This window comes from Drosophila ananassae, chromosome 2L, assembly GCF_017639315.1.
Source record: "Drosophila ananassae strain 14024-0371.13 chromosome 2L, ASM1763931v2, whole genome shotgun sequence".
Taxonomy (NCBI): Eukaryota; Metazoa; Arthropoda; class Insecta; order Diptera; family Drosophilidae; genus Drosophila; species Drosophila ananassae.
This window is the reverse complement of record NC_057927.1, coordinates 5,143,645-5,170,000: the sequence shown is the minus strand read 5'-3', so window position 1 is coordinate 5,170,000 and position 26,356 is coordinate 5,143,645. Positions and strand designations below refer to the sequence as shown.

The 26,356-nt window shown below is 46.1% G+C and overlaps 3 protein-coding genes across 5 annotated transcripts in view; 1 reads left to right on the top strand and 2 right to left on the bottom strand.

Annotated features, from left to right (window-relative positions):
* LOC6500568 (G protein-coupled receptor kinase 2) overlaps positions 1 to 16,577 on the bottom strand; it is a 52,682-nt gene extending 36,105 nt beyond the window's left edge. Inside the window, exons 1-2 of the mRNA XM_001953456.4 lie at positions 15,813 to 16,577; positions 12,325 to 12,379 (exon numbers count right to left, since the gene is read on the bottom strand). The gene's annotated coding sequence lies outside the window, so the exon portion shown is untranslated. The remainder of the gene's footprint in view (positions 1 to 12,324; positions 12,380 to 15,812) is intronic.
* A 172-nt stretch (positions 16,578 to 16,749) lies between these two features.
* Positions 16,750 to 19,623, top strand: LOC6499983 (polyribonucleotide nucleotidyltransferase 1, mitochondrial). Its single transcript, XM_001953455.4, has 4 exons — positions 16,750 to 17,135; positions 17,190 to 17,609; positions 17,665 to 18,885; positions 18,942 to 19,623. Exons 1-4 carry the CDS (start codon positions 16,990 to 16,992, stop codon positions 19,468 to 19,470), a joined length of 2,316 nt encoding a protein of 771 aa, XP_001953491.1. The 5' UTR covers positions 16,750 to 16,989; the 3' UTR covers positions 19,471 to 19,623.
* Positions 19,541 to 25,966, bottom strand: LOC6500567 (eIF-2-alpha kinase GCN2). Of its 3 annotated transcripts, XM_001953454.4 has the most exons (10): positions 25,541 to 25,965; positions 25,300 to 25,469; positions 24,583 to 25,088; positions 23,898 to 24,525; positions 23,272 to 23,844; positions 23,033 to 23,212; positions 22,477 to 22,978; positions 21,365 to 22,417; positions 20,340 to 21,307; positions 19,541 to 20,277 (listed from the first exon to the last, which is right to left on the bottom strand). In XM_001953454.4, the coding sequence occupies exons 1-10, from the start codon at positions 25,595 to 25,597 to the stop codon at positions 20,151 to 20,153; spliced, it is 4,764 nt and encodes a 1,587-aa protein (XP_001953490.2). In that variant the 5' UTR covers positions 25,598 to 25,965; the 3' UTR covers positions 19,541 to 20,150. The 3 variants fall into 3 exon arrangements, with proteins under 3 accessions (XP_001953490.2, XP_032306574.1, XP_032306580.1); XM_032450683.2 differs by having other exon boundaries at positions 23,898 to 25,088; positions 25,541 to 25,966; XM_032450689.2 differs by lacking the exon at positions 25,541 to 25,965 and having other exon boundaries at positions 25,249 to 25,441.
* Between the last annotated feature and the right edge of the window lie 390 nt (positions 25,967 to 26,356).

The following is a 26,356-nucleotide window of genomic DNA, read 5'->3' as shown; positions in this document are numbered from 1 at the left end:
AGATAGAGGACATCGAGAAATCTCGAGAAAGCCACAAACATGCGGCTGTCTGACACCTGCGGTTGCTTGAGACGATACACCATTGACTTGTGATATTGTGATTCCGAAATAGAAAAGAATCTAGGTATTGCAGTCTTATGAGAGACACACCAAGAGACAACAATTTAATGACTACGCTTGTGAAAGAAATCCGAAAACGGATCTATTTTTTTGTATGCCACTTTTCCTGATAGCAATCAATGAATCTGCGCGCCAGCAACTTGGCCAAAACTGACCTAGTTCGGCCAACTTGTATGGCAAGGACACTGGCAGTGCAGCTGCTTTTTTCTCGTATCTCCTAAATTCTCTTGGCATGACAGCAACGCGGTATCAGGAGGAAAACAAGGAGACTGTGCTTGTTGACTGGTCGAGATTGGACTTGATTGGGTTTGGTTTTTGTCTGTCCTTCCCCCCGGACAGGACTGTTCATTTTTCATCCTTGCAAAAGGGTTGCCAGTGTAGAATTTAAGACTCGGAGGCAGGAGGGCAGTAGGGCAGAAGGAGGGAATTATGGTTCAACTATTGAGTGCCTCGCATTGGAAATTATTGAGTTTCGGCTTGCTGGCTTGCGTTCCAGTTACAAGCCCGGTCTGAGGCACAGGCACGTAAGACAGCCCAACCGCAGGGGAGCTATTTCTGTTCGAAACGTTTCAAATTCCTTCGCTTACAAGCTTAGATCCATACGAAACCCAGATACACTCGAAGGCGGGTGCATGCTTGGAAGCGCACTGGAGCGTTAGATTGCCAGTATCCTGTTCACTTCTCAGAACATCTGTCCTCTACACGGCAAAGAATCGGGACATTTTCGGGGAGAATAAAACTATTTCATTATGAGAAACTACCATCTTGGACTTTAAGGTCCTCCGTGTAGCTTCTGATGTAGCTCTGCTGTTTCTACCCGTTTGCATGCATAATTTGCCCTTCCACTCAGATATGCATATGCAAAGGTCCCTTCGCCCATATGTGTGTGTCTGGCAGTGGAAGCTCTCCTCTTTGCTTATTCATGTTTCTTCCCTTTTGATTTCCCCAAACGCTGTCATCGCTTGACTCCACTCGACAACGCTCTTTGCTAATTTTTGCTTTAATAAATTGCATTTGAATTCCAGCACAATGGATTTAATTCCATTCCTTTTTGTTAGTTTTATTTTCGTGGCAAAGTTTTCTCACTTTATTTGATTAGGGACAAATGTGTGTCGGTTGACTTAAAAAATATTTACCATCCCGGAAAGTAATTTTTTTTCTCACCAAATTTTGAATACTTTGTCCTTTGTGTGAGTGTGTGTGTGTGAGTGTTGGGTGTGTGTCGGGGGGTGGACGGTGAGTGTGTGTAAAACGAACAAGTTATGATTTATGCATGTGGGTCATTGCTGTCAACGCAAAGTGAAATAAGGCAAACATATTGCCACCGAAGCGCCCTGGAACAATAACAAAGCGAGGCCACCCCTCCCCGGATGCTGAGGGGGAGATTTCATGCCTCAATAGGCACACAAATACAAAAACAAACACCACCACCACCACCACACATAGTGTGCCTCGGCACTTGTGTGCGAGCCTCAGCAACTGTTCCTCCGCCCACGGCCGAAAAGTATTTAAACTTATGCAACAATTCAAAAAGACCATCGCATATTTATGCGAGAATGATTTATGAATATAACATAAGACATAGAAACCACGAAAATGTGGTTACCTTCCTTCTCCTGCCATCCACCGCCCATCCTGCCTTTAAAGCCTACGTTGAATCTTAATTAAAATGAGAAATAAAATTTTAGAAATTGAGATACTTGTGTGAGTCTGTGGGTTTATTTCTTTCTGCAAATCAAAGACCACAAAGTGCCACAGGGCGTATACGCAATTTGCACAAAGACAAAATTGAAGCATACTTTTCAGCACTCCAGTTGTCATCGAGAAGAAAAATGGTTTATCATTGAATTGTGTGGCTTCGTAGAGAGCCATCCAATTTCTAGTTCAATTGAAATCGCTTTTGTTATATTTTCTGATGACTCTCTGTGGCCAGGCCCAGTGCAGAGTAACTAGTAATTGGACGATGGCTTTCCATCAAAAGTCACTGGGAGACTAAGTATATGTCTCTGGTAAAGAAAATTCAAATTCAAGTTTAAAAAGGAAAGTTTTGTTTCTGTTTTCTTCCCCATCTCTTCATTATGGGCTTTTATCTCGCTAGAAACAATGTAGGCAGGAAAACTTTTACCCCTTTTCTAGACTTGGGAAGACATCAAAGCGAATGGAACTCCTGGGCATTAGATTCGCTGCCTTCATAGTCCTCTCGTGATAGTCCTTTCTAGGCACGTTTGCGCACTTTTCTGCCACGTTTATAACTGTTGCCTGTCGCCCTGAAGCCCGTCCTGGCCGCGATTAGCATATTTTGTGCTCAGCTACTTAAAAATCGATTTATGCGCTGCCACAAAAACAACATTGACAGGCAATTAAAGTCCGTAAAGTCCATGGGGGAAGATGCGTTGGGAAAAAGTAATGGTGAAAAAGCTAATGAAATTTGTACCATGAAAAAAAAAGCAGGAAAACTGAAAAACATGCATCAACATTTTTCTTGTTCGACATTTTAATAAATATTTCGGTGGCGCCTGCTCTCTGCTCTGTACGGTCTGAGCTCCTGCCTTTGATCAGTGGCAGTAAAGAAATAGATTAAAAGTCCATTAAATTACTTTTGTGCCTCCCATATTGATGCCAGTGCCAGTGCGAGTCAAGTGCCTCTGGGGCAGGCCAAGTAGACCAGCGACCCTGTGCCATCATGAAATTTATTGCACCCAGAGAATAAGCCCAAAAAAAAGGAAGGAAAATTATAAAAGACCATAAAAATAATGTTAAACATTAAGCGCGATGCGGGAACTGAATTTTAAAGAGCGTTTCCAGGATGGGCCTCCCTCTTTTTTTTTTTAAATGCATCATGAATTATTTAATCTGCGATTTTTTAAAATAAACTCCTCTGGGAACTAATATACCCTTCTGGGGGCCGCTCCTAGGCAGCCTAGGTACGTAAATACTTCTGGGACTTATTTTTATATGTCTCTCAGCCGTGACACCTAAAGCGGTGCTAAATGTGGAGCATAAATAATGCCATAGATAAAAAAAAAGAGAAGAGACACGGAGGTACAGAAAGTGCTAAGTGGGAGAGAAGACAGAAACGGGCTTAAATATTCAAAGCGAACGCGAAGTAAATGATTCACGGCAGCCAAGATATATGGACCCAACCAATTGCAAGTTAAATATTTACAAGCATCCGTGTGAAGGGGGACTCGACTCCTTTATCAGCCCAGTTATAAATTGGGCTTTAAGCATAGCTGCGCGTGGAATTCGGTTGCCACTCTCGCTTTATGGCTGCCACATAAAATATGATGTCCCGATATCCTGGCCACCCTCATTTGGGCCTGTTCACCTACGTAATTGAATAGAGCACTTCGGTAATGAAGTCGACTGTCGGAGGAACCTGAAACCTCGACAGCACTTGTAAAAATTGAATGTTTTTATATTATTTTGTGGGTTAAATATCCAACACTCTATACTATGTTTATTGGATATGATTTTTGGCAGTGTACCAATCATCAAACTTCCCTGGAGAAAATCCAGAATGAGGGAATCATTCTCGGTGGTAGTTCGCAAAAATTCGTTTGCGGTTAACGGCAGCAACCGCCGGACTGCGACTGGGATGGGATGGGATGAAGCTGCCAATACAGTGTTTGCATCAAATAAATGGGCAAATACAGACAGTCGAAATAAACACTCGCACACACATCCACTGGCCGAGTGGCCCTAGGGCCGGGCTGGACACAAGATTATTCAATCTATTCGATACTGGCGAGCTTCACCAAAGTTAATTTGCACTCGAATCGCTTTAATTGCGGACCGAAAGGATTGCGGTTGGAATGCCAGGTTAGCTTTGATTAGCTCTTAGATAAATTGCCACCGGCACACCATGATTGAGGAGGCCGTTCTATTAACATGACCATTTTTTGGGGCCAGCTAATGGGCGGGGATTATGAATGGGAGAAGCAATCAAGCGCCTGACAGATCCTGGCCAAGTCAGAAACAAACAGCTAGAAAGACGGCCGACCCAGGCCCACATCCACATCAATACAACTAAAGTTGATGGCCGGCGAGGAAACACGTTTGGACGGCTGGCCCTTAAGCTGGCCCATTAACGGTTGATCTGGCCGCTTTTTCTTGGTCTCGTTCGAGGACACTTGAACTTGGCTTAGGGGGTTTACGCTTCATTGAGCCATGAGATTTCATTAATAAAAAATGGCAGAAATGGAAAACACTCTGACGTCCCGCCGCAACGCAATTGCTCGGAGAAAGCGACGAATGCTGTAGGGAAATGGTCGGGATTTAACTATTCATGAGTAAAAATCTACCCTGAACCGACAGTGTGAGTGGAAAGTGCCAGGAATCAGCGTAAACACCATGAAAAATAAGTGGCATTTGCGAGGAAGGCAGGGGAATCTCACAGATACTTGAAAGGAAAATAAAAAAAAAATACTCTTTCCACGGAAGGGGCATACTAAACAGTAAGGTTTAGTTAAAAAAAAATCATATAAAGAGTTCTATAGTCAAAGTTACACACTCTTTTTTTTTTAATATTCTTTTGGCAAGTGTGATGCAGCACTTTGTGATGGGAGGAGAGTCGGCGAAAGGAACACATAATATCCGACTGTCAAGGGCCTGAAAGCATTTAAGACCAAAGCAGAAATTGGAAAAACATGTTCCATCGGCAAATGCCAAATACAGGAAAGAATGGCAAAGAGGAGTAATGCGAGGCATCCAAGATTGGAGAGGCAGATACATAGCTTGTGAAAAGCGGAAGCATGTTCCAATGGCTCCAGCGCGTTCAATTGTAAACAGCGGTCCCCGAAAACCTTTCCAAAATAGGAAGTTTGCCCCGAAAGATAACTGGGCGGGGGAATGGAATGGAAACAGGCACAGCCTGTTGGATTGTCGGATTTTCCCTAATTTCTGGCCCTGGGAGCGACATTTTAATTGAAATGTACGTGGCCCTAATCAACAGAACAAAGCGGCCCGGGGACGGCTTCAGTCCCAGCCAGCCACGCCTATTTGGACAGAGCCTGCGGGCCAAGTACAAAACAAATTTCTGGGGGAAACTGTACGACATGTTAACAGCAATCATAGCCAGAGTCAGAGTCAGAACTAGAGCCTGTTCAGATAGCTTATTACGAAACGCTTTTGGCCAGGCCGGGCCGGGCAGGGCTGGGGCAGTCAGGCAGGCAATCACAATAACAATTCCCGAACAAATGTATGGGCCAAACACTTGTTTGCAATTTTATGTAGATTACTGACGAAGGTTTCGTTTCGTTTCTTTTCATTTTCAGTGGCTCCTTCGGCTCTCATTGAGTTCATAAAATGTCATGAACATAAACCCTTTTTCAGACAATTTAAGCCAAAGCAGCGTGAGGATTTGCTGGGTTACTGCGCTCAAGGTTTATGATCCTACTGGATTTAATTCGGCCAAACTGTGCGGCCACCAAATGGCCAACAACTTGACTCCAATAGCCTTGCCCTGACTTTTCTCGCCTTGAGTTTTCTTGCCTTTATCTAACTGGTGGGAGTGAGTGGGTGGGAGTGAGTGAGTACATTTTTATGTAACTCTGCTCGGAGCTCGAAGCAGTTTCGTGTTATTTATTTGCCATTATTTGACATTTTCGAAGGGCAGAAACTTTCCCGTCCACCCTCGTTACTAGTTGGCTAGTCAGTTTAGTTAGAGCTGATAGCTGGGTGAACTCAATTACGCGACTTTTTTTTCAAAACTTTTCCTTGATGTTGCAACTCCCCCAGCTACAGAGCTTGCAGCTTAATTGGCAACAAAAATAAATTATTCTGCTTGCTGTTTAGAACTAGGAATTTAAATAAATAAAGCTCCCAAAACAATGGATAGAGGAGGACATAGTTCAAATAACAACTATTCCATTGTTAAAATTTCCATGACAGAAATTCCTATAATTCCCAGCTATTAGTTTAATGGCGACTCTTTGCATTAATTATCCGCAGACCCTCCCCCGAAATAATTAGCATTTGCAAATTTTGGCCAGAAATTACTACATTAATGGTCTGTGTAAATTGGATATTTTGCCAGCTTCGAATTCTGGCCATTTTCTGGCACTAGCCTGAATAATATTACAAATCTCGTTGGCCAGGACATCGTGTATCAAGAGTCAATAACGGTCGTTGTGCTCGTAATGAGGCAACATTAGTTGGCTATATCCTTAAAAGTTATACATTTCAAACACAATAAGGTCTCTTTGAATTATGAAAATCATCAAGGAAGAAACTGGGAAGTCAAACAAAAGAATTCTACAAGAAATTCGCTTTGAAGGAAGGTCCAAAATTGTACTTAGAGAGAATGAGAGGATATTCAGTAAAAGTTTGCTTTGTCAACACAACAATTAGCTGCAATTAAAGTTGGGCAACAAAGTTTCGGCCAATGACAAAATCAGGCCATACACAAAATTGGCAACTTCCCAAATTGGCCAGCATAGAAGGAGCACAGAGGGTCAGAGATCTGCAGTTTAGGTAAAATATACATGCGGCATCTGTTGCCAAAAATAAAAAAAAACCCCAGCTCAGCTGCTAATCAACGAGAACAGGGGAGCAGGCACTTGAACTCCGGCGTGTCTGGGTTACCAACTAACCAAGTGAACCATGACACCAAATGGATCTGGATTGGAGAGCAGAGGGAGGTATGTTTTTGCGTTGAAAAATCTCGCACAAAATTTAATTTGCAGCCCCCGACAGCAAAGACGAAGCTGATACTGAAGTTGAAGTTGAAGTTGAAGCTGGCAGTTGGCAGTAAAATGAAATAAATTGCACAGAATGCTGAATGCACACAAGTAGCGTAATATTTATGCAACGGAAGCTGCTCTGCTCGGCTCTGCTACCGAGGATGCTTGGCTGCATTTCAATGGCGAGTATGTAAACACCCTCCCGAAATTATACACGAGAAGTACTATATGTATGCATCTACTCCACGCCACGGGTGTAGTATATACCCCATCGCCTATTCGTCTGCTGATGCTGATGCTTTCACCCTAGATGGTGGCTGGTGACTGGAAAGCTGGCAAATAAGGGAAGGAATTCTTGCAAATGAACACAGAAATGGGGGAAAAAATTCGTAAAAAATGCATTTCTCGGTTATCCGAACATTCGATGCCCCGCAAAGACAGCCCTCTGAGAGGTAGATGAGCCCATGCACTTGGCATTGGATGAGTGCCAGACCTCCCCGATGGGGCACCCTAAGGATGCCCGTTACATAAAAATAAGGAGAACAACAACGGGTGAGCGAAAATCTTTTGTATGCAGCACAAAAGGAGCGAAAGCAGCAGAAACCAAAGGCAAAACACCAAGGCAGACTGGGGAAAGGAGCCGCCCGGCAAACAAGTCAGGATAAGTTGCCAGAAAGGGATAAGGACCAGGAACAGGACCGAACCGAACCGAACAAATGCGAATGCGAATTCTTGTTGTTTGTTTCCAGATGCCGAGCAGGATGAGAAGATCGAGATGGGATGGCTGCTTCGACTTGAATTTTTAAGGGATATCCTTAAGCCAGAGTTTAAAACTCGCCCAGAGGCAGCCACCAAGTCATTGGCCTTTTTGGGAGGCCCACACATCATCGACTTGCATAACGAATGCAAATTGCAAAGCGACTGGCACAGGCCGAGCCACATCATATGATAATCATGTGATAATTTCTTTTGTTATACGGCTGGCCTCTCTGAATGAGTCAGAGTCAGAGCTGCCCGGCTATGCCCAGTGTCTGGCCTATTGGAAAATACAATTAGAAGCCCGCAACAAAGTGACAACAACAAGCGGAGCAACAAAACAAAACAAACAATTTTAAATCGCAATAGGCGAGCTCCCCCAATTTGCATTCCCAATGGTGTGAAAATTATCGTCGCACGACAAACGCAATTGGGTTATAGGTTTGCAATTGTTCCAAGATATGTGAGATGGGTGCCTCGGGGGAGTGGTCACTGTCTTGTCTATCACCGAAGTGGCTCAAGGGCGGTCTAGGCCTCAAAACTGGGCCAAAACTGATAGCAAATCGTTGCCAATTTCGTTGCTCTCATCACTTGAATCGCCACAATATGGCTTCGGAATTTGTATATGTTTATAGCTGGGTGCCGGCACTTTGAACAATTCCATTCATTCGTGATCGACGGCACAAATTCCAGACAGTTCCCTCGTCAAGCCGTGCCCCATTCATGTGGATGCCAGTGGTTCAGTATTCTAATGGAATCCGAGACCTTGGGCTCCGCCGCCGCCGCTCATTGAGAAACAGTCCCAGCGACAGATTCTCCGATTATATGAGTTCTTCTATTGTCAACCTCTCCGGTTAGAATCTCAGTGGGATTGTTTCTGTTGCATAATAATGCAACTAATTACGTTAAAATGTAAACACGGTCGTGGCAACCGCAGCCATCAAAATGGTAATAAAGCGCATTAATAATGCGCTGTGTTTTAGTTATTCTGGAAATGAATAATTAAACAATGTTTACAATAATGTGTCTCTCTAAGCCAATGTTTAATCAATAAATAATAGACAAGTCTATATAGAGCGTAGATAGACCATCATCCACCAGCTATAATTATAACAGCCACAGCCAGTAATAGCCACAATGGCCAAGGCCCGAGTCGCCTTTGGCTAAGCGCGTCTCTAGCCTCTTTTTCGACGTCTATCTTTGCGGAATAAGGCCACCTGTGTCCACAGGTATCTGCACCGCATACCTGTGTGCCTGTCAAACTTCATTTGAATACTATGACGATGTATTATTGACATTGTGTACATGTTTTAATTTGGCATTTGCCGCCAGCATTCCCCGCCACCTGTTATAAATTCAAGGAGGTAGGTTGTACAGCGAACACAACACACATAAATAAATAAATAAAAAATAAAAATAAAAGCGGTTTGTGTTTGACGTCACAGTGACGTCATTTGGAATCGACAGCATACACAATGCATAAACATTCATTTAATCATTCTATATTCCAAAGTGTCTGAGCAAGTCCAAGCGCCGCCTTGTCAGAAACAGGTTCTGTTCTCGCTGGAAGCCCCACGTGAGAGTTGGACATGTTGGACTTTCCATTCCAAGTGGCCTAAAGGCCGAAAAAATAATATTTATTTTGTACTGAATATCTAAAGAAATGCAATAGAGAAACATCAGTTTATAGTTTGTTTTTCTTAACATAAAATACTATATATCTCCCATTCTTAAAACTATATAACATTTCAGGAAAAACACTTTTATTACTTGACCGGATTACCAGTCTCTAGTTGTTTCTTAATTTAGTTTTATTTCTGGCCATTTGCATTAATTGATTTTTCAGCGCAAAGTGCATGCGATTTGAATGTAATCTTCTAGTGGCATTTTATTTTCGAATCGTGGCTATTTCTTGGTCGCTGCGCTCGCCGCCGCTGGTCATTTATTCATTATTATTATTTTTGCGCATTATTACTATTATTATTTTTTGGCACAAGGCTGACTCGGTTGCGTAAAGTGCTCGTTTCGGCCGCTGCTCGTTGTTACTCTGGCGCTGGCTCTGGCTCTGGCGGTTCATGAATGGCGCGGTTTCGGGTTCGCCGGCCATGCCATTTGGATCTCTTTTTTGCCCTTTAAAAAGATAGCCGGAGAAATGTCGTAATTGCAGCTGATTCACAAAACAAAAAGCACTTCTAATCGAACTGCAAACAAATCGAACAGCGAACTATGAATACGTACGAGTATGTGGGCATGGAATGGAATCAATCGATCCGATTGCCTTTCTGCCTTTTTGTTTCTCTAAATTTTACATACACTCGCTAACGAATTCATCAATCCGCAAGGGCACATCCGCACACATCCACACACTTGTGCTCTCAAAAGTGTATGGATTCGAGTACTGCTGGCCCCGGATTTCAGCCAGAAGGCTTCAGCCATCATAAATGCAATGGCAGCACGTAATCCAATTGTCCATCAGTGTGGATTGAATCGACTGCCGGCTGCCGGCTAGAAAAATTTCGAGTTGCCCCTAATGACCCGGACTAGTATCCTTCGATGGGGGCTCTAAAATCAATACACTCGAAGGCTGAACTTCAAATTAGATCAACTTTAAAGGTAACAAGCCAGCAAGCCAAAGAGTTAAGAAGCTAATTATTCACATTTTTTAATATTATGATGCAGTTGAGCTTCACCTGAATCACTTGAAACAAAGTAGTGTCTATCTTTTAATTAAAAACAGTTTACAAAGGCCTGGCTTCAGGCCTCAGGGCCCATCTCTCAGTGTAGGCGAGTCATTTGTCCGGGGATCTGGACAGGCTGTTAAGCAAATGCCAGTGGCCAGGCCAGGTCGCCGGCAGCAAAACCAACAGCCCCTGATGACGAGCCGAGCTGAGCTGGCATGCATATGCATAAGTTTGAAAACTCTTTATTTGTCCAGGATGGCGGCTGGCGGGCGAATAAAAATGGAACTCGAATAACTGAATCAATATTTGGCCAAAGTTTGTCCCCTTTTTCTTTTGGCTTTTGGCTAACCAATATAGCTGCAAATTGAGCAAGGATGACGTGTCCAGGCGAGCGAGGACAATTAGTGGAATATTTATGCTAGGGATAGTCATAGTATAGCTTTTTAAAAAAATTATAGAGAACTCTGCAAGTCGAGAACTGAGCCACTGGCAAGACATTACATTCCTTTGCCTTCCTTCGGAGGTGTGGTGGTGTGGCGGTGTGGGGGTGTGCGTATCTGTGTGTTGATTCAGCTTAATGCAAATGCTCAATCATTTCGCGCCGCCGGCCATTCTGCTCCTAATTTGATGTACGACAAATGTGCCAAAAGTTGTCAGACGCATAAAAAACAAAAAAAAAAGGAGAACGCGAAAGCAAACCCCCAGGTAGACAGGTATACTGTATACCCACTGGGAACTGGGGGTGAGCCAGTAGTAGTATCCGACTGACAATGTTGTGTCAAAATTTATGAGCTCATAAACATTTCAGGCAAAATTCGTTACGAGGCGACCGATTACGTCGCCAGTCCTTCGACGGCCTGGACTTGGATGTTTGACGGATGTTTTTTTTTTTTTTCGGGGCAGCTCCCGGTTCCCAACTTCCAAATACCAGCTCCCAGCTCGCAGCTCCCTCCTCCTCAAATGGCCAAAGCAAGGAATTGTAAATGCTCGATCGCAAATGACAGCTGTGAGAAAGTACACGGAGGAGGAGCAAAGTTTCTTTGTCACTTCGAGTGGCCCATAAACTTTCCAAGTGCAATGTAAAAACAACAGAAATGGAACATCAGGACATCAGGACTTTTCGAAAAAATATCAAACTGAATTTAAAATGCAACAGAAACTTTTTCCCGATCCACGAAAAAAAAAGGAAAATATGTTTCAAACAAGTTGACTTTTTGTTGCTAATCGCCTTTGCCAAGTGCCACGCCCACCCACCTGGCCCATCGTCCTTTGGAGGCGTCGCTGGCAAATTACCTTTCGCAAAAGTTGTGTGCGAGCACAAAAATCAACAAAGGCCCTTGTTTTTGCATAAAACAAATGTTGAATGTTGTGTCTCTCCGCCCGTGACAAAAGGAGGAAACTTTCCACCAGAGGCAGGACGAAGGCAGCCGGCAGGAGCAGATGCTTAAAAATTTACAACAATAAATAAGAGTAGGGATCCTTGGAAGCTAGGCAACTCTGCTTAGAAAAGAATTGTTAAATGGCAAGGAATAAAATAAACGATACTTCCAGGGGATTATCAGTTTTTTATTACTTACTTTTTATTATTAAATATTATTCCTGCTTAAACATAACTACTTAAATCTATAAGGCTATCTTTTAATGGCTTATAGTGCATATTATTTTTATTTTATAAACAAACATGCTCTTTGAACCCAGATCTCTGGAGTTCCTGAAACAAACTGAAGCAATAGAACTCTTCAAACAATGACTTCCTTGTCACTTCTCACTGATTCCAACGGATTGGATGATAAATTACTCTGTCTCAGCTTGAATAAAAGGAAAATATCAAGTAAGAAGTATTTTTATTGCTTCTAGTTTGAAATTGTGGTTGACAGCGATTAAGAAAATCAATTAATGGCAGCGCTTCCTCGAATCACAATACAGTCGTGGAAAGTCCACTCTAGTTGCCGCTGAATGAATGCCAATTTTTTGCAATACATGTACTTTTTATTTATAGCCGGCAGCACCCTCTAAGTTTAGAAATGGCGGGGAAACCCGAATAGTTTGTCTTTTAAATAGCTTTTCTACACCAGGAGACTCACTTTTGGCTTCTAGAAGAGAGAGTTCCGGTCTGCCGATCCTCTGGCGATTGCTTTTCTGAAAAAAGAACAAAAAAAAAGAATAAAATTTAATAAAAAATATAAATAGTATTTTTAATTTCTTCCGCAAGAGCCACGCTGCACTGGGGACCACCCAGGATTAGGGCTTAAACAGAAATTCTTGGTAACCCAGCGGCCGGCCGGTCCTGCAGCTTCTCATTTCCCCTTTTATCCCCGCACCTCGCACCTGGCACCCAGCACCCAGCACCCGGGAATTATTGTTAATGAATTCTACAAGTCGGGATTGGGTCTGCCGAGTAAGCCAAAGCCAGTTCCTGGCCAGAAGCGAGTTTTTGCATAAGAATGCCGGCATACCCTTTTAGGCCGATTAGTCATGGCCAGGCTGGGAAGGGCAGGGTGTCTGCATTATATTTTTATTTTAAATATTTTAAATAAAAAATAATATATAGAATAACTGGTATAGTTAAGTTCAAGGTGGTAGCTTATTTTAATTAATAACATTTTAATTTAACTTTTGAAGCAAAAACCAGTTTAGAACGAGTACTATTTGGCCTAAATGATTTATAAACTCTGCTAGTAATGGGTATGCTTTAGGGCGACTCTTAACCGACTGCCTCTGTTGGCAGCTCCGCCCTTTTCATTTCATTTGGCCGAGTCTGTTGCCAAGTCGCCAAACTTGGCCGCCACGGCAGTGTCAAGGTGTAGGGAGCGTTGCAGTCCGCCTGGAAGAGGGTCGATACGATGCACAAGTGATTGTCTTCTTTTAAGGTTCTATTGGCATTAGCCAAGTTTCAATGGCACTTTGCATTATTTTTTGGGAGCGAGCAGTGGGCGGGCTTTGTTGATGGATCATGATATCCTATTTGTCTGTTGACAGAGGCAGCCCCGAAAAAATCCAATTTCTATTTCTGGACCTCCCTCTATGGACGGACGGCTGGCAGGCAAAGTTTAAAGGTTGTTGCGACAAAGTGGTAATAACACTCAGCCGAGCCAAGGTGAGCCAGGACTGGGGGAGGGGCGGTGCTAGACAAGGGTTCCTCTTTAATCAAAACTGAAAACGGAAAACTGAATAATAAAGAGAGAAGAGAAGAGAAGAAAAGAAAAGCGTCGAACCGGCATAAGCTGAGCAGAATTGGGGGACAGGAAGCCGCCCCAAAAAAATGTCAAAAGAAAAGTAGCTCATGACTGATTTTCTTATTTTGTGGGCGGCAGGAGAGGGCGGGGGACGTGGGGGCGTGGCAATGGCAGGGGCGGTGGTAAAATGTAAAGCGTTTTCCGGGCAGACATGAGCAAATAAAATGGGCCCTCGGCAAACACACATCCCGGGAAAGCAAATCCAAACAAGAGACTAGGATGGGAGTTGTCGATGGGACGAAAGTTTATCAAGGTCATTACGGCAGGTTGGCTTCTGTTCTGTTTTATGGGTGGGAGAGCCACCCACCTGTCAGGGCTGTCTAGTTGATTAGCACCTGGAATTTTTATCAAACGGGGGGCAGGTGTTCTAGGAGGATATCTCTCCTCAGAAGGGGGGCATTCTTGATTACAAAACACCTGAAAAATGCAATAATAATAGATAGTTAGGTACTGGCTTCCATTAAAAGAGAATCCTTTCGGTTCTAATGAGGCTCCTCCTTCCTCCCATCCTTTCCATAAACTTTTCCTGAAACTTTTCCCGCATGAGCTGGATGGTAACTCGTAATTGAATTTAGTTTTCTGTTGAAGCCTGAAAGCAAAACACTTTCCAATCTTTGGCTTTAAGGCGGCAGGCAGGAAACCCAATTCAATTTTTTAAACCAACAATGGATGCAAGGATTAATTAGAAGCCAGGGAGCCAGGGAGCAGGGGGGGAGCAGTCAAAGCCACAACAAAAAAACAGGCACACAATGCTGGTAAGCCGATTGGCCGGGCCGGGCCGGCAAGTGAACAAAAACCACAAGAACAAAAAATTGATTTAAGCTGATTTCCGAGCAGTTCTTTCTGGGCCCACAATATTGACCAAAAAGGCAACGCCCACGCAGAGCGGGGGGAGGAGCGGGAGGAGGAGCAATTAATATCAATTCCCGTTGGGCCATTAACACGAGCCAAAAACATATTGGCTAACAAGTGTCAAAGTCGCGCCAAATTAGAGCAGAAGGCGACGATGATGGCACGCGGACGAAAGGATGGATGGATGGATGGATGGAGTTAGGGCGTGGCCCGGACTGCGATTGGAATTAGGGATTGGGCTGGGCACCCCGATAACCCCGATATCCTGCCAGGATTGAGCAGCGTGTGGCCCCGGCCAACCCTCCTTATGGGTCCTGCCCTCCATTGATAATAATATTCGATTGGGTTGCTATTTGCTATGGGGTTTGGTAGTTTATTATTGTCTTGGCAGTGGCAGACGCCACACAGGACACACAGGACAAACAGGATACACATGTTCCTGCCAATTGCCTACGTCACCCGCTCCCAAGTCGATATAAACTGTGACGCAAGCCCTTCGAGTGACAATAGTTTTGACAGTCACAGTTGAAAAGGGCGCCCCATGGGGTCACATCAGCGATATTGGATCTCAGCCATCAGGACATCAGGACATCAGCCATCTGTAGTTGTTGGTTATTATTTCTCAAGTACTGTGACACATTCTCTGGGGGACTCTTGGGACTAAAACGGAAACGTTTATCGGCAAAAGCGCGACTTAATTATACAGAAATAATCTCAGATAGCCTGAGCCTGGCCTGAGAATATTACGGAACCATTTCGAGAAAGATAACAACAGTAGAGTATCGGAATAGAGGGTCAGATCGGGCCGCCCTTGAAAAACAGCAAAGTTTCGGAAAAAACTATTTTTAATGGCCGGGCATTTGTCAGCTGGAAATGGAAATGGAAATGGGAATTGGAATTTATGGCCCTGCTGGAGTGAACCTGATTTATGGTGATTTCAAAATTGTTCCACTAATTGGTTCGAGAAACAGACTGCAATTATTTTTAAACAAAAATACAAAAATAGAATCATCCAGAAAGCAAAACTAATTTTGAGAAATGGAATTCAGAATACTTCCAAACTGGTTCTGATGAGGCACTCGTCTTGTTATCACTGCCAGTTGTTTTGGTCATAAATTGTGATAGAATCTGAGGTCTAGTTCCTCCTTGGGGGTCAGACGCATTTCCGATGACGCCGTCGGCAAGACAACAAGACCGGAAGAGCGGCCAGCGTAATGAGTTAAAAAAATATTCAAACGCTTGTTTGTTTGGTCTGGAGAGCCAGCTGATAACGCCGCCGACCCCCTTTCATTTCCATCAGAGCGGTGGAGGAGGAGCTGGAACTGGAACTGTAACTCGTCCTGGCAGCCATCGATGAACGTAATGCAATTAATTATCCCGACATGCCACAGGACATCAGCCAACGTGTGTGTAAATTGCGGAGTGGGCAGCGGGGGGAGGGGGGGAGGGGGTGCTAACGAGGTGCGACTTAGTTAGTGTCTTACCTGTTTGTTTGACTTTCCACTTGCGGTGCGGTAATTCACCTGCTAATGCCGTGGAAGGGCGGTTCCTAATAATTTCTGTTATTCGGAATTTATTTTTTCGCAACAATCTGCGGCAGCGGTGCCTGATAAGAGGGCGGCAGTTGATAAGAGTGCTCTTCTTCGTTCTCCCTCTCCTTTTCGCTCCTTTGGCACTACGACACTGACAGAGGCTGACGGCGTCAACAGAGGCAGCGGACAGAGGCAGAGGGCAGCGGACAGCGGATAGCGGGCACGCCTAAGGAGGGCAATTTTCCGGCTTTTTCGTGGGATTCTGCGTTTCGGCTTGGCCAGACTTTTCCAGCTTTTCTTGCTTGGCTTTGCTTTGCTTTGCTTTTCTTTGCTGCTTTGGCCGAGAATGATTTTATGCTTTTTTTGTTTTTCTTTTCAATTTGACCGCATTTGTCGATTTTGGTTTGCTGTAGCGGCTCTCTCACCAACACACTCGCGCTCACTACGGCACTCACACACACAATACAATACACACACCTGGGTGCACGCACACACGCGAATCAAGACTAACACGCACGGATCAAGACACGCAGCAGCGACCACAGATCAGAGACTTTAGCTTTTTGGCCCAGAAGCCGTCGATTTGAGCCAGGTTTCAATTAGCGACGACGCGAAAACACGTCCGAACGCTGCGAGTCGAAGAAAGAGACAAAAACAAAAGATATAGCTCTCATTTGCCAGATAGTAGGACCTGACCATAAAAGCTGGTATTTTTTACTAAACTATGAACGGTCTCACTAGACCACCAAAATTAAATATAAACTAAATCATTTTTAACGCTTTTTTTAATAAGCTTAAACATTAATTTATTTATTGCATATTTTATATTTTTTTTCTGACAATTTTGAATTTAAAAATAAAAAGTGATGCCAGACCGTCAAAAATACTACATCTTGTGGCAGCATATGACTATCAGCTGTGTTTTGTAACTATATTAAAATATATAAATTAAAAATAGTTTATTTCTGAATATTACCAATATATTTACCAACAAAATAAACACTTAATAATAAATAAAGTTAAAATTTGCAACTCATACCATATATACCATATCCCCGCTGTGATACACCAAACATTACAGGGGATCGCCTAGTCCGATTGGCCGGACACTGCCGGCACTTTTTAGGTAATGGCCATGCTTTTCACAAGGAAAACATTAAAGCTGCTGAACTACCGCCTAAGATGCCTCAATTTAACAGTTAACAGTCAGAAGAAACTCCTTCACAACAGTGCCACTGGAGAAGGGCCATCGGTGGAGGTCAACTTCAGCAATGGGTAAGTCCATTCCAAAACACAGCCAACAGGAATTAAAAATAATGCTTTTTTCAGGCGGAACATGACATTCAGTTCTGGGCGCCTGGCCCGGTTCGCCAATGGAAGCTCCGTCTGCCAGATGGGCGACACGGCTGTGATGGTGACGGCCGTGGCCAAGGCGAAACCCACTCCAGGCCAGGGATTTATGCCCTTGGTGGTGGACTACAGGCTGAAAAACGCTGCCTCTGGTCGCATCCCCATGAATTTCATGCGCCGGGAAATGGGACCGTCGGAAAAGGAGATCCTCTCTGCTCGTCTAATCGATCGTTCGCTGCGTCCCCTGTTCTCCAAAGACTACCGAACGGAGACGCAACTGGTGTGCAACATGTTGGCCATGGATGCGGTCCACAGTCCTGATGTCCTAGCCATTAACGCCGCGTCCATGGCGCTGTCGCTTAGCGACATTCCTTGGAACGGACCCATTGGAGCTGTTCGGTTGGTTAACCTTCAAGGAGCGATAGACGACATAAACAACTCATTTTCATTTTAGTGTCGGCCTCTGCGATGGTGAAGTGCTGATTAACCCCACGCGCCGGGAGCTGCAATCGTCGCAACTGGACCTGGTCGTGTCGGCCACCAAACAAAACCTCGTAGTGATGCTGGAGGGCAAGGGCAACGTGGTGCTGCAGCAGGACTTGCTGAAGGCCATCAAGCAGGGAACCCGGGAGGCGCAGTTCATCATTCACGAGATTGAGCGTCTCCAAAAAGCGTATGGCAGGCAAAAACGGGAGGTGGAGGCACCGACGGCGACGGATCCAGAACTTGAGCAGGCTGTCAGAAGTATGTGCGAGATGAGGCTAAGAGAGATCTTCCAGGATGCGCATCACGACAAGATCTCCCGGGACAACGCCGTGAACGAGGTGAGGTCGAATGTGATCGACAAGGTGTGGAGTTCCTTCCCGGACACAGAACCCTCACAAATCGGGGAGCTGTTCAACCAAACCAGCCGGGAGATTTTCCGCGAATTGATCTTCGAGCGGGAGCAGCGGTGTGACGGACGAAGCTACGATCAGTTGAGGAACATATCCTGCCAGGTGGATCTGTACAAGCCCTTGCACGGCTCAGCTTTGTTCCAGCGCGGTCAGACGCAGGTGTTTTGCACTGTGAGCCTCGATTCCCCCGAGAGTGCCATGAAACTGGATTCCCTAGCAGCCTTGGAGAGTGGTGGCCTCAAGGCCAAGAACTTTATGCTGCACTACGAGTTCCCTCCATATGCAACAGGTGAAGTGGGTCGAATTGGTCCCTTGGGGCGCCGGGAGCTGGGCCATGGCGCTCTCGCGGAGAGAGGTCTGCTGCCGACACTGCCCCACGACTATCCTTTTACGGTGCGACTCACTTCCGAGGTTCTGGAATCCAACGGGAGCAGTAGCATGGCCAGCGTTTGTGGCGGATCTCTGGCTCTCATGGATGCCGGAGTACCTGTGACTGCTCCGGCAGCCGGCGTTGCCATCGGTCTGGTCACGAAGTACGAAAATGACGACACCAAACACCTGCAGGACTATCGAATCCTGACGGACATCCTGGGCATCGAAGACTATATGGGTGATATGGACATGAAGGTGGCTGGCACAAGGAAAGGCTTTACGGCCATTCAGGCCGACCTCAAGATCCCGGGAATCCCGCTGAAAGTGGTAATGGAATCGCTGCAAAAGGCCACCGATGCCAAGTCGAAAATTCTGGACATCATGGGCGAAGCCATCAGAGAGCCGAGGTGAGCTGAAAATATTATTTTTCTTACAAAATCGTATAACTATTTTGGTCTTTCAGAAAGTATCGGAAGGACAGCTGGCCCGTAAGCGAGACCCTCACTGTGGAACCTCACCAGAGGGCGCAGTTGATCGGTCCGAGTGGACTGCACATGAAACGAATCTACCTGGAAACTGGCGCCACTCTGACAGCCGCCGACGAAAGCAACTTTTCCGTGTTCGCACCTTCGCAGGCGGCAATGGATGAGGCCAAGGAGCTGATCGAGGGTTACATGGTCAAGGAGCGAGTGCCGGACCTGGAGTTCGGTGGAATATACACTGCCAAAATCACGGAGCTGCGCGACACGGGAGTGATGGTCATTCTCTATCCCAGCATGCCGCCAGCGCTGCTCCACAACTCACAGCTCGACCAGCGCAAGATCGCCCATCCCTCGGCCCTGAATCTGGAAGTGGGCCAGGAGATCCAGGTCAAGTACTTCGGCCGTGATCCGGTCTCCGGCTTCATGCGGCTCTCGCGGAAGGTCCTCCAAGGACCGGCCGTGGGCATAGCCCGCTCTCACAACAAGTCCGCCGAGGAGAGCGGAACGTGAAGGATGTGGAATCACGGTTGTTAAACAGTTGTACAAATCCATTTGTTAGGCATCCCAGTGGGAAGACTTGTTCACATACGCAACTTTATTTTAAGGAATACAATTTTTGTGTTAAAAACATTTACGTATAAAAATTATAAAGATGAAGACGCAGATCTTGGATCGCCTTCGGTTAGTGGGATGCAATAAGCTTTCTTCGACAGCTAATCTCTTTTCAAGAGGAGCCTCTTAAGTGCTTCCCTGGGTGGATGCCACCAAAAGTTCCAAACTTGTAATAGTTAAAATTTATTTCTAAAATCGAATTCGGTAAGCATAGGAATCATTTCTTAAGTTTGTAACTATTCTTTTGACTTAGGCATGAACAGCATCAGTAAGGGGGTACTTTTAATCAAGTAAAAATAATTTAAAGTATAAATAGCGGCCCTGTCTTCAGTTAAAATGGCTTTTGAACTTATCGAACTAAACAGTTTAACAAAAAATAATCAAAAACAGGGCTGGTAGAAACGAATTTTGATTCGATTAATGGTTAAATGGCATCGCAACACAGCCACCTAAGTAAAATTTTGGCCAAATTGAATTTGAGACAATTCGATACTTAAACTAAGAACTAAGAAGTGGTCCGAACTACTAGGTAGTCCTAAAATCCTCAAGTCAAACTCCAGGGGGGGCTGTCGTGCGGGCTAGATGATGACGCGGTAGTAGGAATCGGAAATGCTGTACAAGGCCACGATTGGTGTCTTGGCATCGCCCAGATAGTCCAAAACTTCGTCATTGATCTCCGATATATAGCGTTTGTATTTAGGAAATCTGCAAAGATAAGTTATAAGTTAAGATGGAGATTCATTCGAGTTGGACAAGAGGTGTCTGACCTCTCAATCACAAAATTGATTTCCGGCTCAGTCTCTTTTTTGCGTATCTCGCGGGGATTAATGGCTCCTACGATGGCGTTGACAACTGCTGGAGGCAGCTCCACCACCAGCACAACGAACGACTCCTTTTTGATGAACTGTGCCAGGGTGGAGGTCATGTGCTGCGCCACCTGGTTCTCCAGCCTCCGCTTGTAGTTGGCCGTGGGCTTGTCGTGGGTGAGGAAAGACACCTGCAGGTTTGGCAGCTGACTGTAGCTGTTCCTGATCGTTGCATTCGAGCCGGACGTGCAAAGCCCATTCTCTCCGCGCTCCCGCTCCCTGCCGCCACTGCTTCCTCCACCAGTACTCTGGCTGGATATCTCTCTGGAGTAGTCCACAGTGGACGCATTGATGCCGTCGCCGCGCAGCAGTTTCTGGACGAACTCCACCAACTCAGCGCGGTTCAAGTGACGTTCCTGGAACCGTTCCCTCTCAAACGAACGCACTCTGAGGGAACCATTCTCCGCCACGAGGATAACGTGCAGTGCTCCCAATCGTGCCAGATCTTGTGCCTCATCTCCCAATTCGCTGGCAGCCTCCACAATACCGCACCGGATTCCCACTGACCACAGTAGGCGCATAATGTAGGTCACGTCTTTAAGGGGCGGCCGGGTGCCACACACACATATGCCTACGTCTATGGCACGGCAGTCTTTGGCGTACTCCACGCCCACGGCTGCCACCAACTTATCCAAAGAGAAGGACAGACCTGCTCCACTCAAAACGCTGCGTGTGGGCAAAGCCGGGTTGAAGCTCTGCGCCTGGCGCTGGAACTCGTGCAGCATGGCGTCATATCTCTCGCCGACTGCCAACACCGAGGGGTGGCCGGAGCGGTTCGGTTTCAGATCGGCGGTCATTTGCCACACAATGCCACCGGTACTTGCGCGCTCGAAACTGATGGGCAGGCCTGCCCAGATGTGGATGGGACACTGGAGAATATAAATTACTGTGGTAACTAATACAATTTATGCTTTAAAAATACTGACAGTGACACCCAGGCTATACGCCAATCCAACCACTGTCTCCAGCTCTCTCAGGGCTCCTCTAGCCAGCGATGCAGCCTCTCCTTTACCACGCATTAGGGTCTTCAGGGCCGAGTCGTCGACGCTGCTTCTGGACCCGGTCAACAAGAAATTGGCCAACAACATGTCCATCAAAGTCTGAGCCGAGGTGCGAGACTTCTCCATAATCACCGTGATGCTGGAGTGGAACTGGAAGCGCGAGATACGCGACTCGATAAAGTCCATGGTGCCTTCGAACAGCGTTCCATAGTGAGATTTCGGAACATTGCAGTAGATGAGGATGGCGCGCAGTAGATTCGTGTGATTCATTCGGATCGTGATATTCCTTTCCCTAAGCCGAGGCAATTCGCTGGTGATCTCGAATGCAAGTGACAGCAGTTCCGCGTCCACTAGATGGCTGCCAGGCGTGGGGGCTATGATGTCAAAGGAGCATTCGTAGTTCTGCTTGGGATGGAAGTTGAAAACCTTTTCCTCCCGATAAACGCGGTCCACGCAGTAGCGCCGGATGAGATTCACGCCGTTCATCGTTACATGGCGAGCGAACTGAGTCCGCAGATCGCAGGGTAGCACCACCACGCATCCGGAGTGGGTCATCAGGTGCACAGCATTCGCATTGGCATGGGCACTGCTGTTCCTCGAGGATAGTGGCGACAGAAGCGGCGAGTCTACCTCAATAGCTCCATGTTTCCGAAAGAGATTCACCACCTTGGCCTTGACGAATTCGATTACCGGATTAAGGGACACAATGTCGTCGATGACGATCGCCGAGTTCCATGACTTCATGGCGCGACTACTGCCCAAGTGGTAGGTGTGCTCCAGAACTTCGTCGCTCTCCTGCTGCAGACAGCGGGCCACCAGGTTCTTGTACGCCTTGCTCTGCGGATTAGCCAGGGCGTGTCGCAACATTTCCTGCAGCTCATTGGCTTCCAACTGGGCGGGCGGAACAAGATCCGAGATGAGAAGTTCCTCGGCTGTGGGCCTTTGGGCAGGGTCGTGGCTGAGTAGCCAGCGCAGCATCTAAAAAGCCAAAGACGCTTATAAGCCCTCCTTTTCTTCCATCTAGTAACACATTTTACCTTAATTGTCTTTTCGTATTTTGGATCCTTTAGCATTTCATCCGGAATGTTTATGGAAACATTCCTCAAGGCCATAATGGTCGAGGCTCGCTCCATGCTGGTGTCAAACGGTGGCTGGACCATTTCAAAGAGGATAATTCCCAAGGTGTACATGTCCACTTTCTGGTTATACACAGACTTGGACGCATTTCCTGTTAGCTCGGGAGCCACATACAGCGTTGTGCCCACTTTGCCAGTGCCCGTGCCATCCTCGGCACTGGTGATGTTGTGGGCGGGCACATGGGCGGGGTACTCGTGCGCCTGCAGAGCGAGGAAGCTGGTAGTGGCCAGTCCAAAGTCTCCGATCTTGATCTGGTCGTGAGAGTCCAAGAAGATGTTCACTGGCTTCAGGTCCCGATGGATGATGCCTTGCTGGTGGATGTGCGAAAGGCCTTCAGCAATTTCTCTGAACAGGCGCCATAGGCGATCAGTGTCCTCATAGAGATTGTCATCTATGGCGGTTCTACAATAGGACTATATAGTTTCAATTCAAGTTCCAACTCTTTTGAAAACTCACCTCAGGGTGCACTTTTCGCAGAACTCCATTTGGATGTACATGACCTGCATCTGAGGCCGCGGCGAATTCGACTTCCCGTGCGTGGAACTGTCCTCCTCCCCCTCATCATCATAGACGGCCACCTTGCCGTTCGAGTCCACGAACTCGATGCCATCCGAATCTGTGTCATCCATAGTGGGTCTAAAAATAATTCAATTAATGAGGTTAGCCCTTTTCCAATTGGAAGTATGTCGAATTACATTTCGTAAGCATTCCACATGCTGGAGGAGCTATCCTCTTCGTCCTCCTCTTCCTCCAAAGTTGGTCCCAGCTGCGGCGACTTGGTCGGCTTTACACTAAGCTCCTGCTGGCTCTGCGACCACTCTCCACCCATAAGCTTGTCCATCTCGGCCGCATCGGCGTCGTTTACGCTTTCGATCCAACTATTGAAGTAACGAACTACGTTTTCGTGATTCAGCCTCGAGAGAAGCTCTACTTCCCTCGTCATCTTCTTGTACAGCTGGCGACTTCGAGCAGGCAGAGGTATTCGTTTGATTGCATACTCCCGGTTGTCGAGAATGTTGCGGACTTTCAGCACATCGCCATAGGCGCCCTTGCCCAGATACATTAGGACCTCAAACTCCGTTCGCAGGCGGGACTGACTCAACGCCAGGGTGGGTATCTGGTAGGGCATGGCCGGACCCGTACGCTGGACAGGAGCTTGTCGCTCCTGTGGAAGTGGTATCAACTGTTGTTGCCCGTTGTCCACATAGAATCGAAGGAACGGATGCTCGAGCAGCTCCGAAGCGGAAAGTGTGCGGTCCGAATTGCATCTGAAAGAAGGAACGGAGTTAGAAGATATCTCTAGGGCATAAACCATACGTACTTGTCCACAAAGTCACGCATTTCGTAGCTGTTGGTGGGCATAAGGCTCTCCACGAGGGCACCCAAAGCGGGTAAATCTCCGCGAGTACTGCTCTGGCCAGCTCCGCTTAGCAACTCCAGTAGATTGGGCACGAGGGAGAAGTCGGTGCAGCGCACGTTTCCTGTATTATCCATGAAGACCGTGCTGTCCAACAGATGGCTGTGGGATACACCTTTATTGTGAAGATATACCAAGGCATCCAATACCCCGCGGGCCACCATGCGAGCGCCGTCCATACACCATCCCAGCGAGGAGGAAATACTAAAGACACTAGTGCCGAGTAAAAAATCCTGGACGAGGTATAGAAGCAATCCCTCCTTGCGTTTGATGCACAAAATGCACTCATATTGTATGAGGTTCTTGTGCTGCAGCTGCGACAGGGTGGACACTTGCTTCTCGATGGAGGCTATGACTTCATCCACCCGATGACCGCCAGCACATTTCAGCTCACTGCTCCAGTGACATTTTCCACCGCCCCCACATGGCTGCTCCAGTTGGCTGTACTTGATGTTCCACTCGGTTATGTATAGGATCTGTCCACTGTGCATATCAATGCCTGTGTAGGCGATGCATCCTTTTTGTGAGTGTCCTGGAAAAATGTCACAATAATAAGAGTTTTCATTACTAATTATTTTAAATATCATACCTAAGCAACAGCCTCGCTGGATTTGTCTTCCCATCTTGTGAAAGTACAGTGTCTCAGTGTTACGATGCTCCAAACACTTGCTCGGGTAGATGTGTCCGCGGTAGTAGGGCGAGGAGTTTTCAGAGCTCTCCGAGGAGCTGGGATGTCGCGGATTGGACTCGCTCATGCTTCTTCGGGGCTCGCCGCGTCGCTTCGCCTCAGTCTTGAACATCTCCTTGCGTCTCTCCACCTCGTCGATGAGGGTTTGACGCTGCAGCGACTCTCGCTGCCTCTGGATGTCCAATAGCTCCTTTTCGCGCTTCTGCTTATCCTGCAGCATTTGATCGTAAAAGGAGCCCTTGGGCGGCTTATTATGCTCAAGCAGGAATGCCTGCACCGTTTGCGCCAGTTCGTAAATCATCACCTCGCCGCGCAGCTCCTCCGATTGGGATTGGAGTTGGTTGAGCAGAGCCTCCAACTGCTGATCTGATAATCCTTTTGACTCCTCGAGCATGATTTTTGGGGATCTAAAATAGGACAGGTTCAATTAGTAAATTGCATTGGGCTCTTTTAAAAACATATTGTAAGATAAATGAAAAGATATGTCTGATAAGAGTGAGTAGTGAACAATGTGCTAGATTTATTATTTTATTGAAAGATTTAAGTCTAAATTCTACACTAAAATACCCATTTAATTCGTTTAGGTTTCCCGCCCTTAAATGGAAGTAGCCTGCTCACAGTTTTGGGTATTTGTTCGGACAGGTAATATGCAGCTTGGTGCACACGTAAGCTTCCAGGCCGTTGGAGGAGTCCCGCAATGGGGTGAGCAGAATCCTGATATCCGTGGGCTTCCATAGGGCTGAGTTTTGCTGCGGCCTGAGGTCCTCCACATCGCCTCCAAAAATAGACTAACGATGAAAGAAGAGAATATATTTCGTCACTATTTGTCTGACCGGACCTGTACTCAACAGCTGCTTGCCTTTATAACCTCCAACTCCTGGGTTTGTCGCTCTCGAAAAGATTCCTTGGCTGCCATTTATCCGGCTTGTTGTTCACCAAATCTCAGTGGAAATTAAGCCACCCGAAGTACATATGGGGTGTGTTGGAATACTGATGACGGTTTCCTTTCCTCCTGCCTTGGTTCCGGGTTATAAGAATTGCGGCCGGTGAAATTTTTCCGACCCTGCCCTGGCAGCTGTTTCTTCCTCAGAGCTGTTCTGCATTACTTTGGCTATATCCTCGAGTGGGATTTGCACCAGACCTGATTTCAGCGCGAGTTTGTGCGATTTTATTGCGTAAATAAGGCAACCTGTTGAGCTTTTGCACTATTTTGTCCGGATGAGGAAAACGTTTTGGTAATTTTTGTACAGAAGTTAGTGGTGCAACAATTTCGATAGGCGGACATTCTATCGATTTGTGCTAAAGGGCGGGAAATTTCAAAAGGTTTGGTTAATTGATAAAAAATTAGAAATAACTAAAATTTGATACTGATTTGGTGAATAGTTTAAGGTATTCCGCTCAGGGATCGAATGAATATTAGAAAAGATATAACCATCTCTGTGGGCCCTGTAGGTCATGCATTTCCTGCATTTTGAAGGGGATATCCCAGAAAATTTGACAAAAAATTTAAAAAATTGTTTGTTTCTAGATTTTGATGCAGAATGATGGAGAATCAATCTACAAACCTTTTAAGGTATTCCGCTCAAAAATCGGGTGGAAATCGGCCAAGATATAGCCATCGCTGGGGCCATATTGACCCTTCCATGCATTTATCATAAACTCGAAGGGGATGCCC

Excerpts from the sequence above, each read along its gene's own strand:
- LOC6499983 (XM_001953455.4), top strand. The coding sequence starts at position 16,990 with ATGGCCATGCTTTTCACAAGGAAAACATTAAAGCTGCTGAACTACCGC. Across the intron at positions 17,610-17,664 it reads GGACCCATTGGAGCTGTTCG|TGTCGGCCTCTGCGATGGTG; the intron begins GTTGGTTAACCT and ends TTTTCATTTTAG. Across the intron at positions 18,886-18,941 it reads GAAGCCATCAGAGAGCCGAG|AAAGTATCGGAAGGACAGCT; the intron begins GTGAGCTGAAAA and ends TTGGTCTTTCAG.
- LOC6500567 (XM_032450683.2), bottom strand. The coding sequence starts at position 25,597 with ATGGCAGCCAAGGAATCTTTTCGAGAGCGACAAACCCAGGAGTTGGAG. Across the intron at positions 25,089-25,299 it reads CCGAACAAATACCCAAAACT|ATCCCCAAAAATCATGCTCG; the intron begins GTGAGCAGGCTA and ends GTCCTATTTTAG. Across the intron at positions 23,845-23,897 it reads ATGCGTGACTTTGTGGACAA|ATGCAATTCGGACCGCACAC; the intron begins GTACGTATGGTT and ends TCCTTCTTTCAG.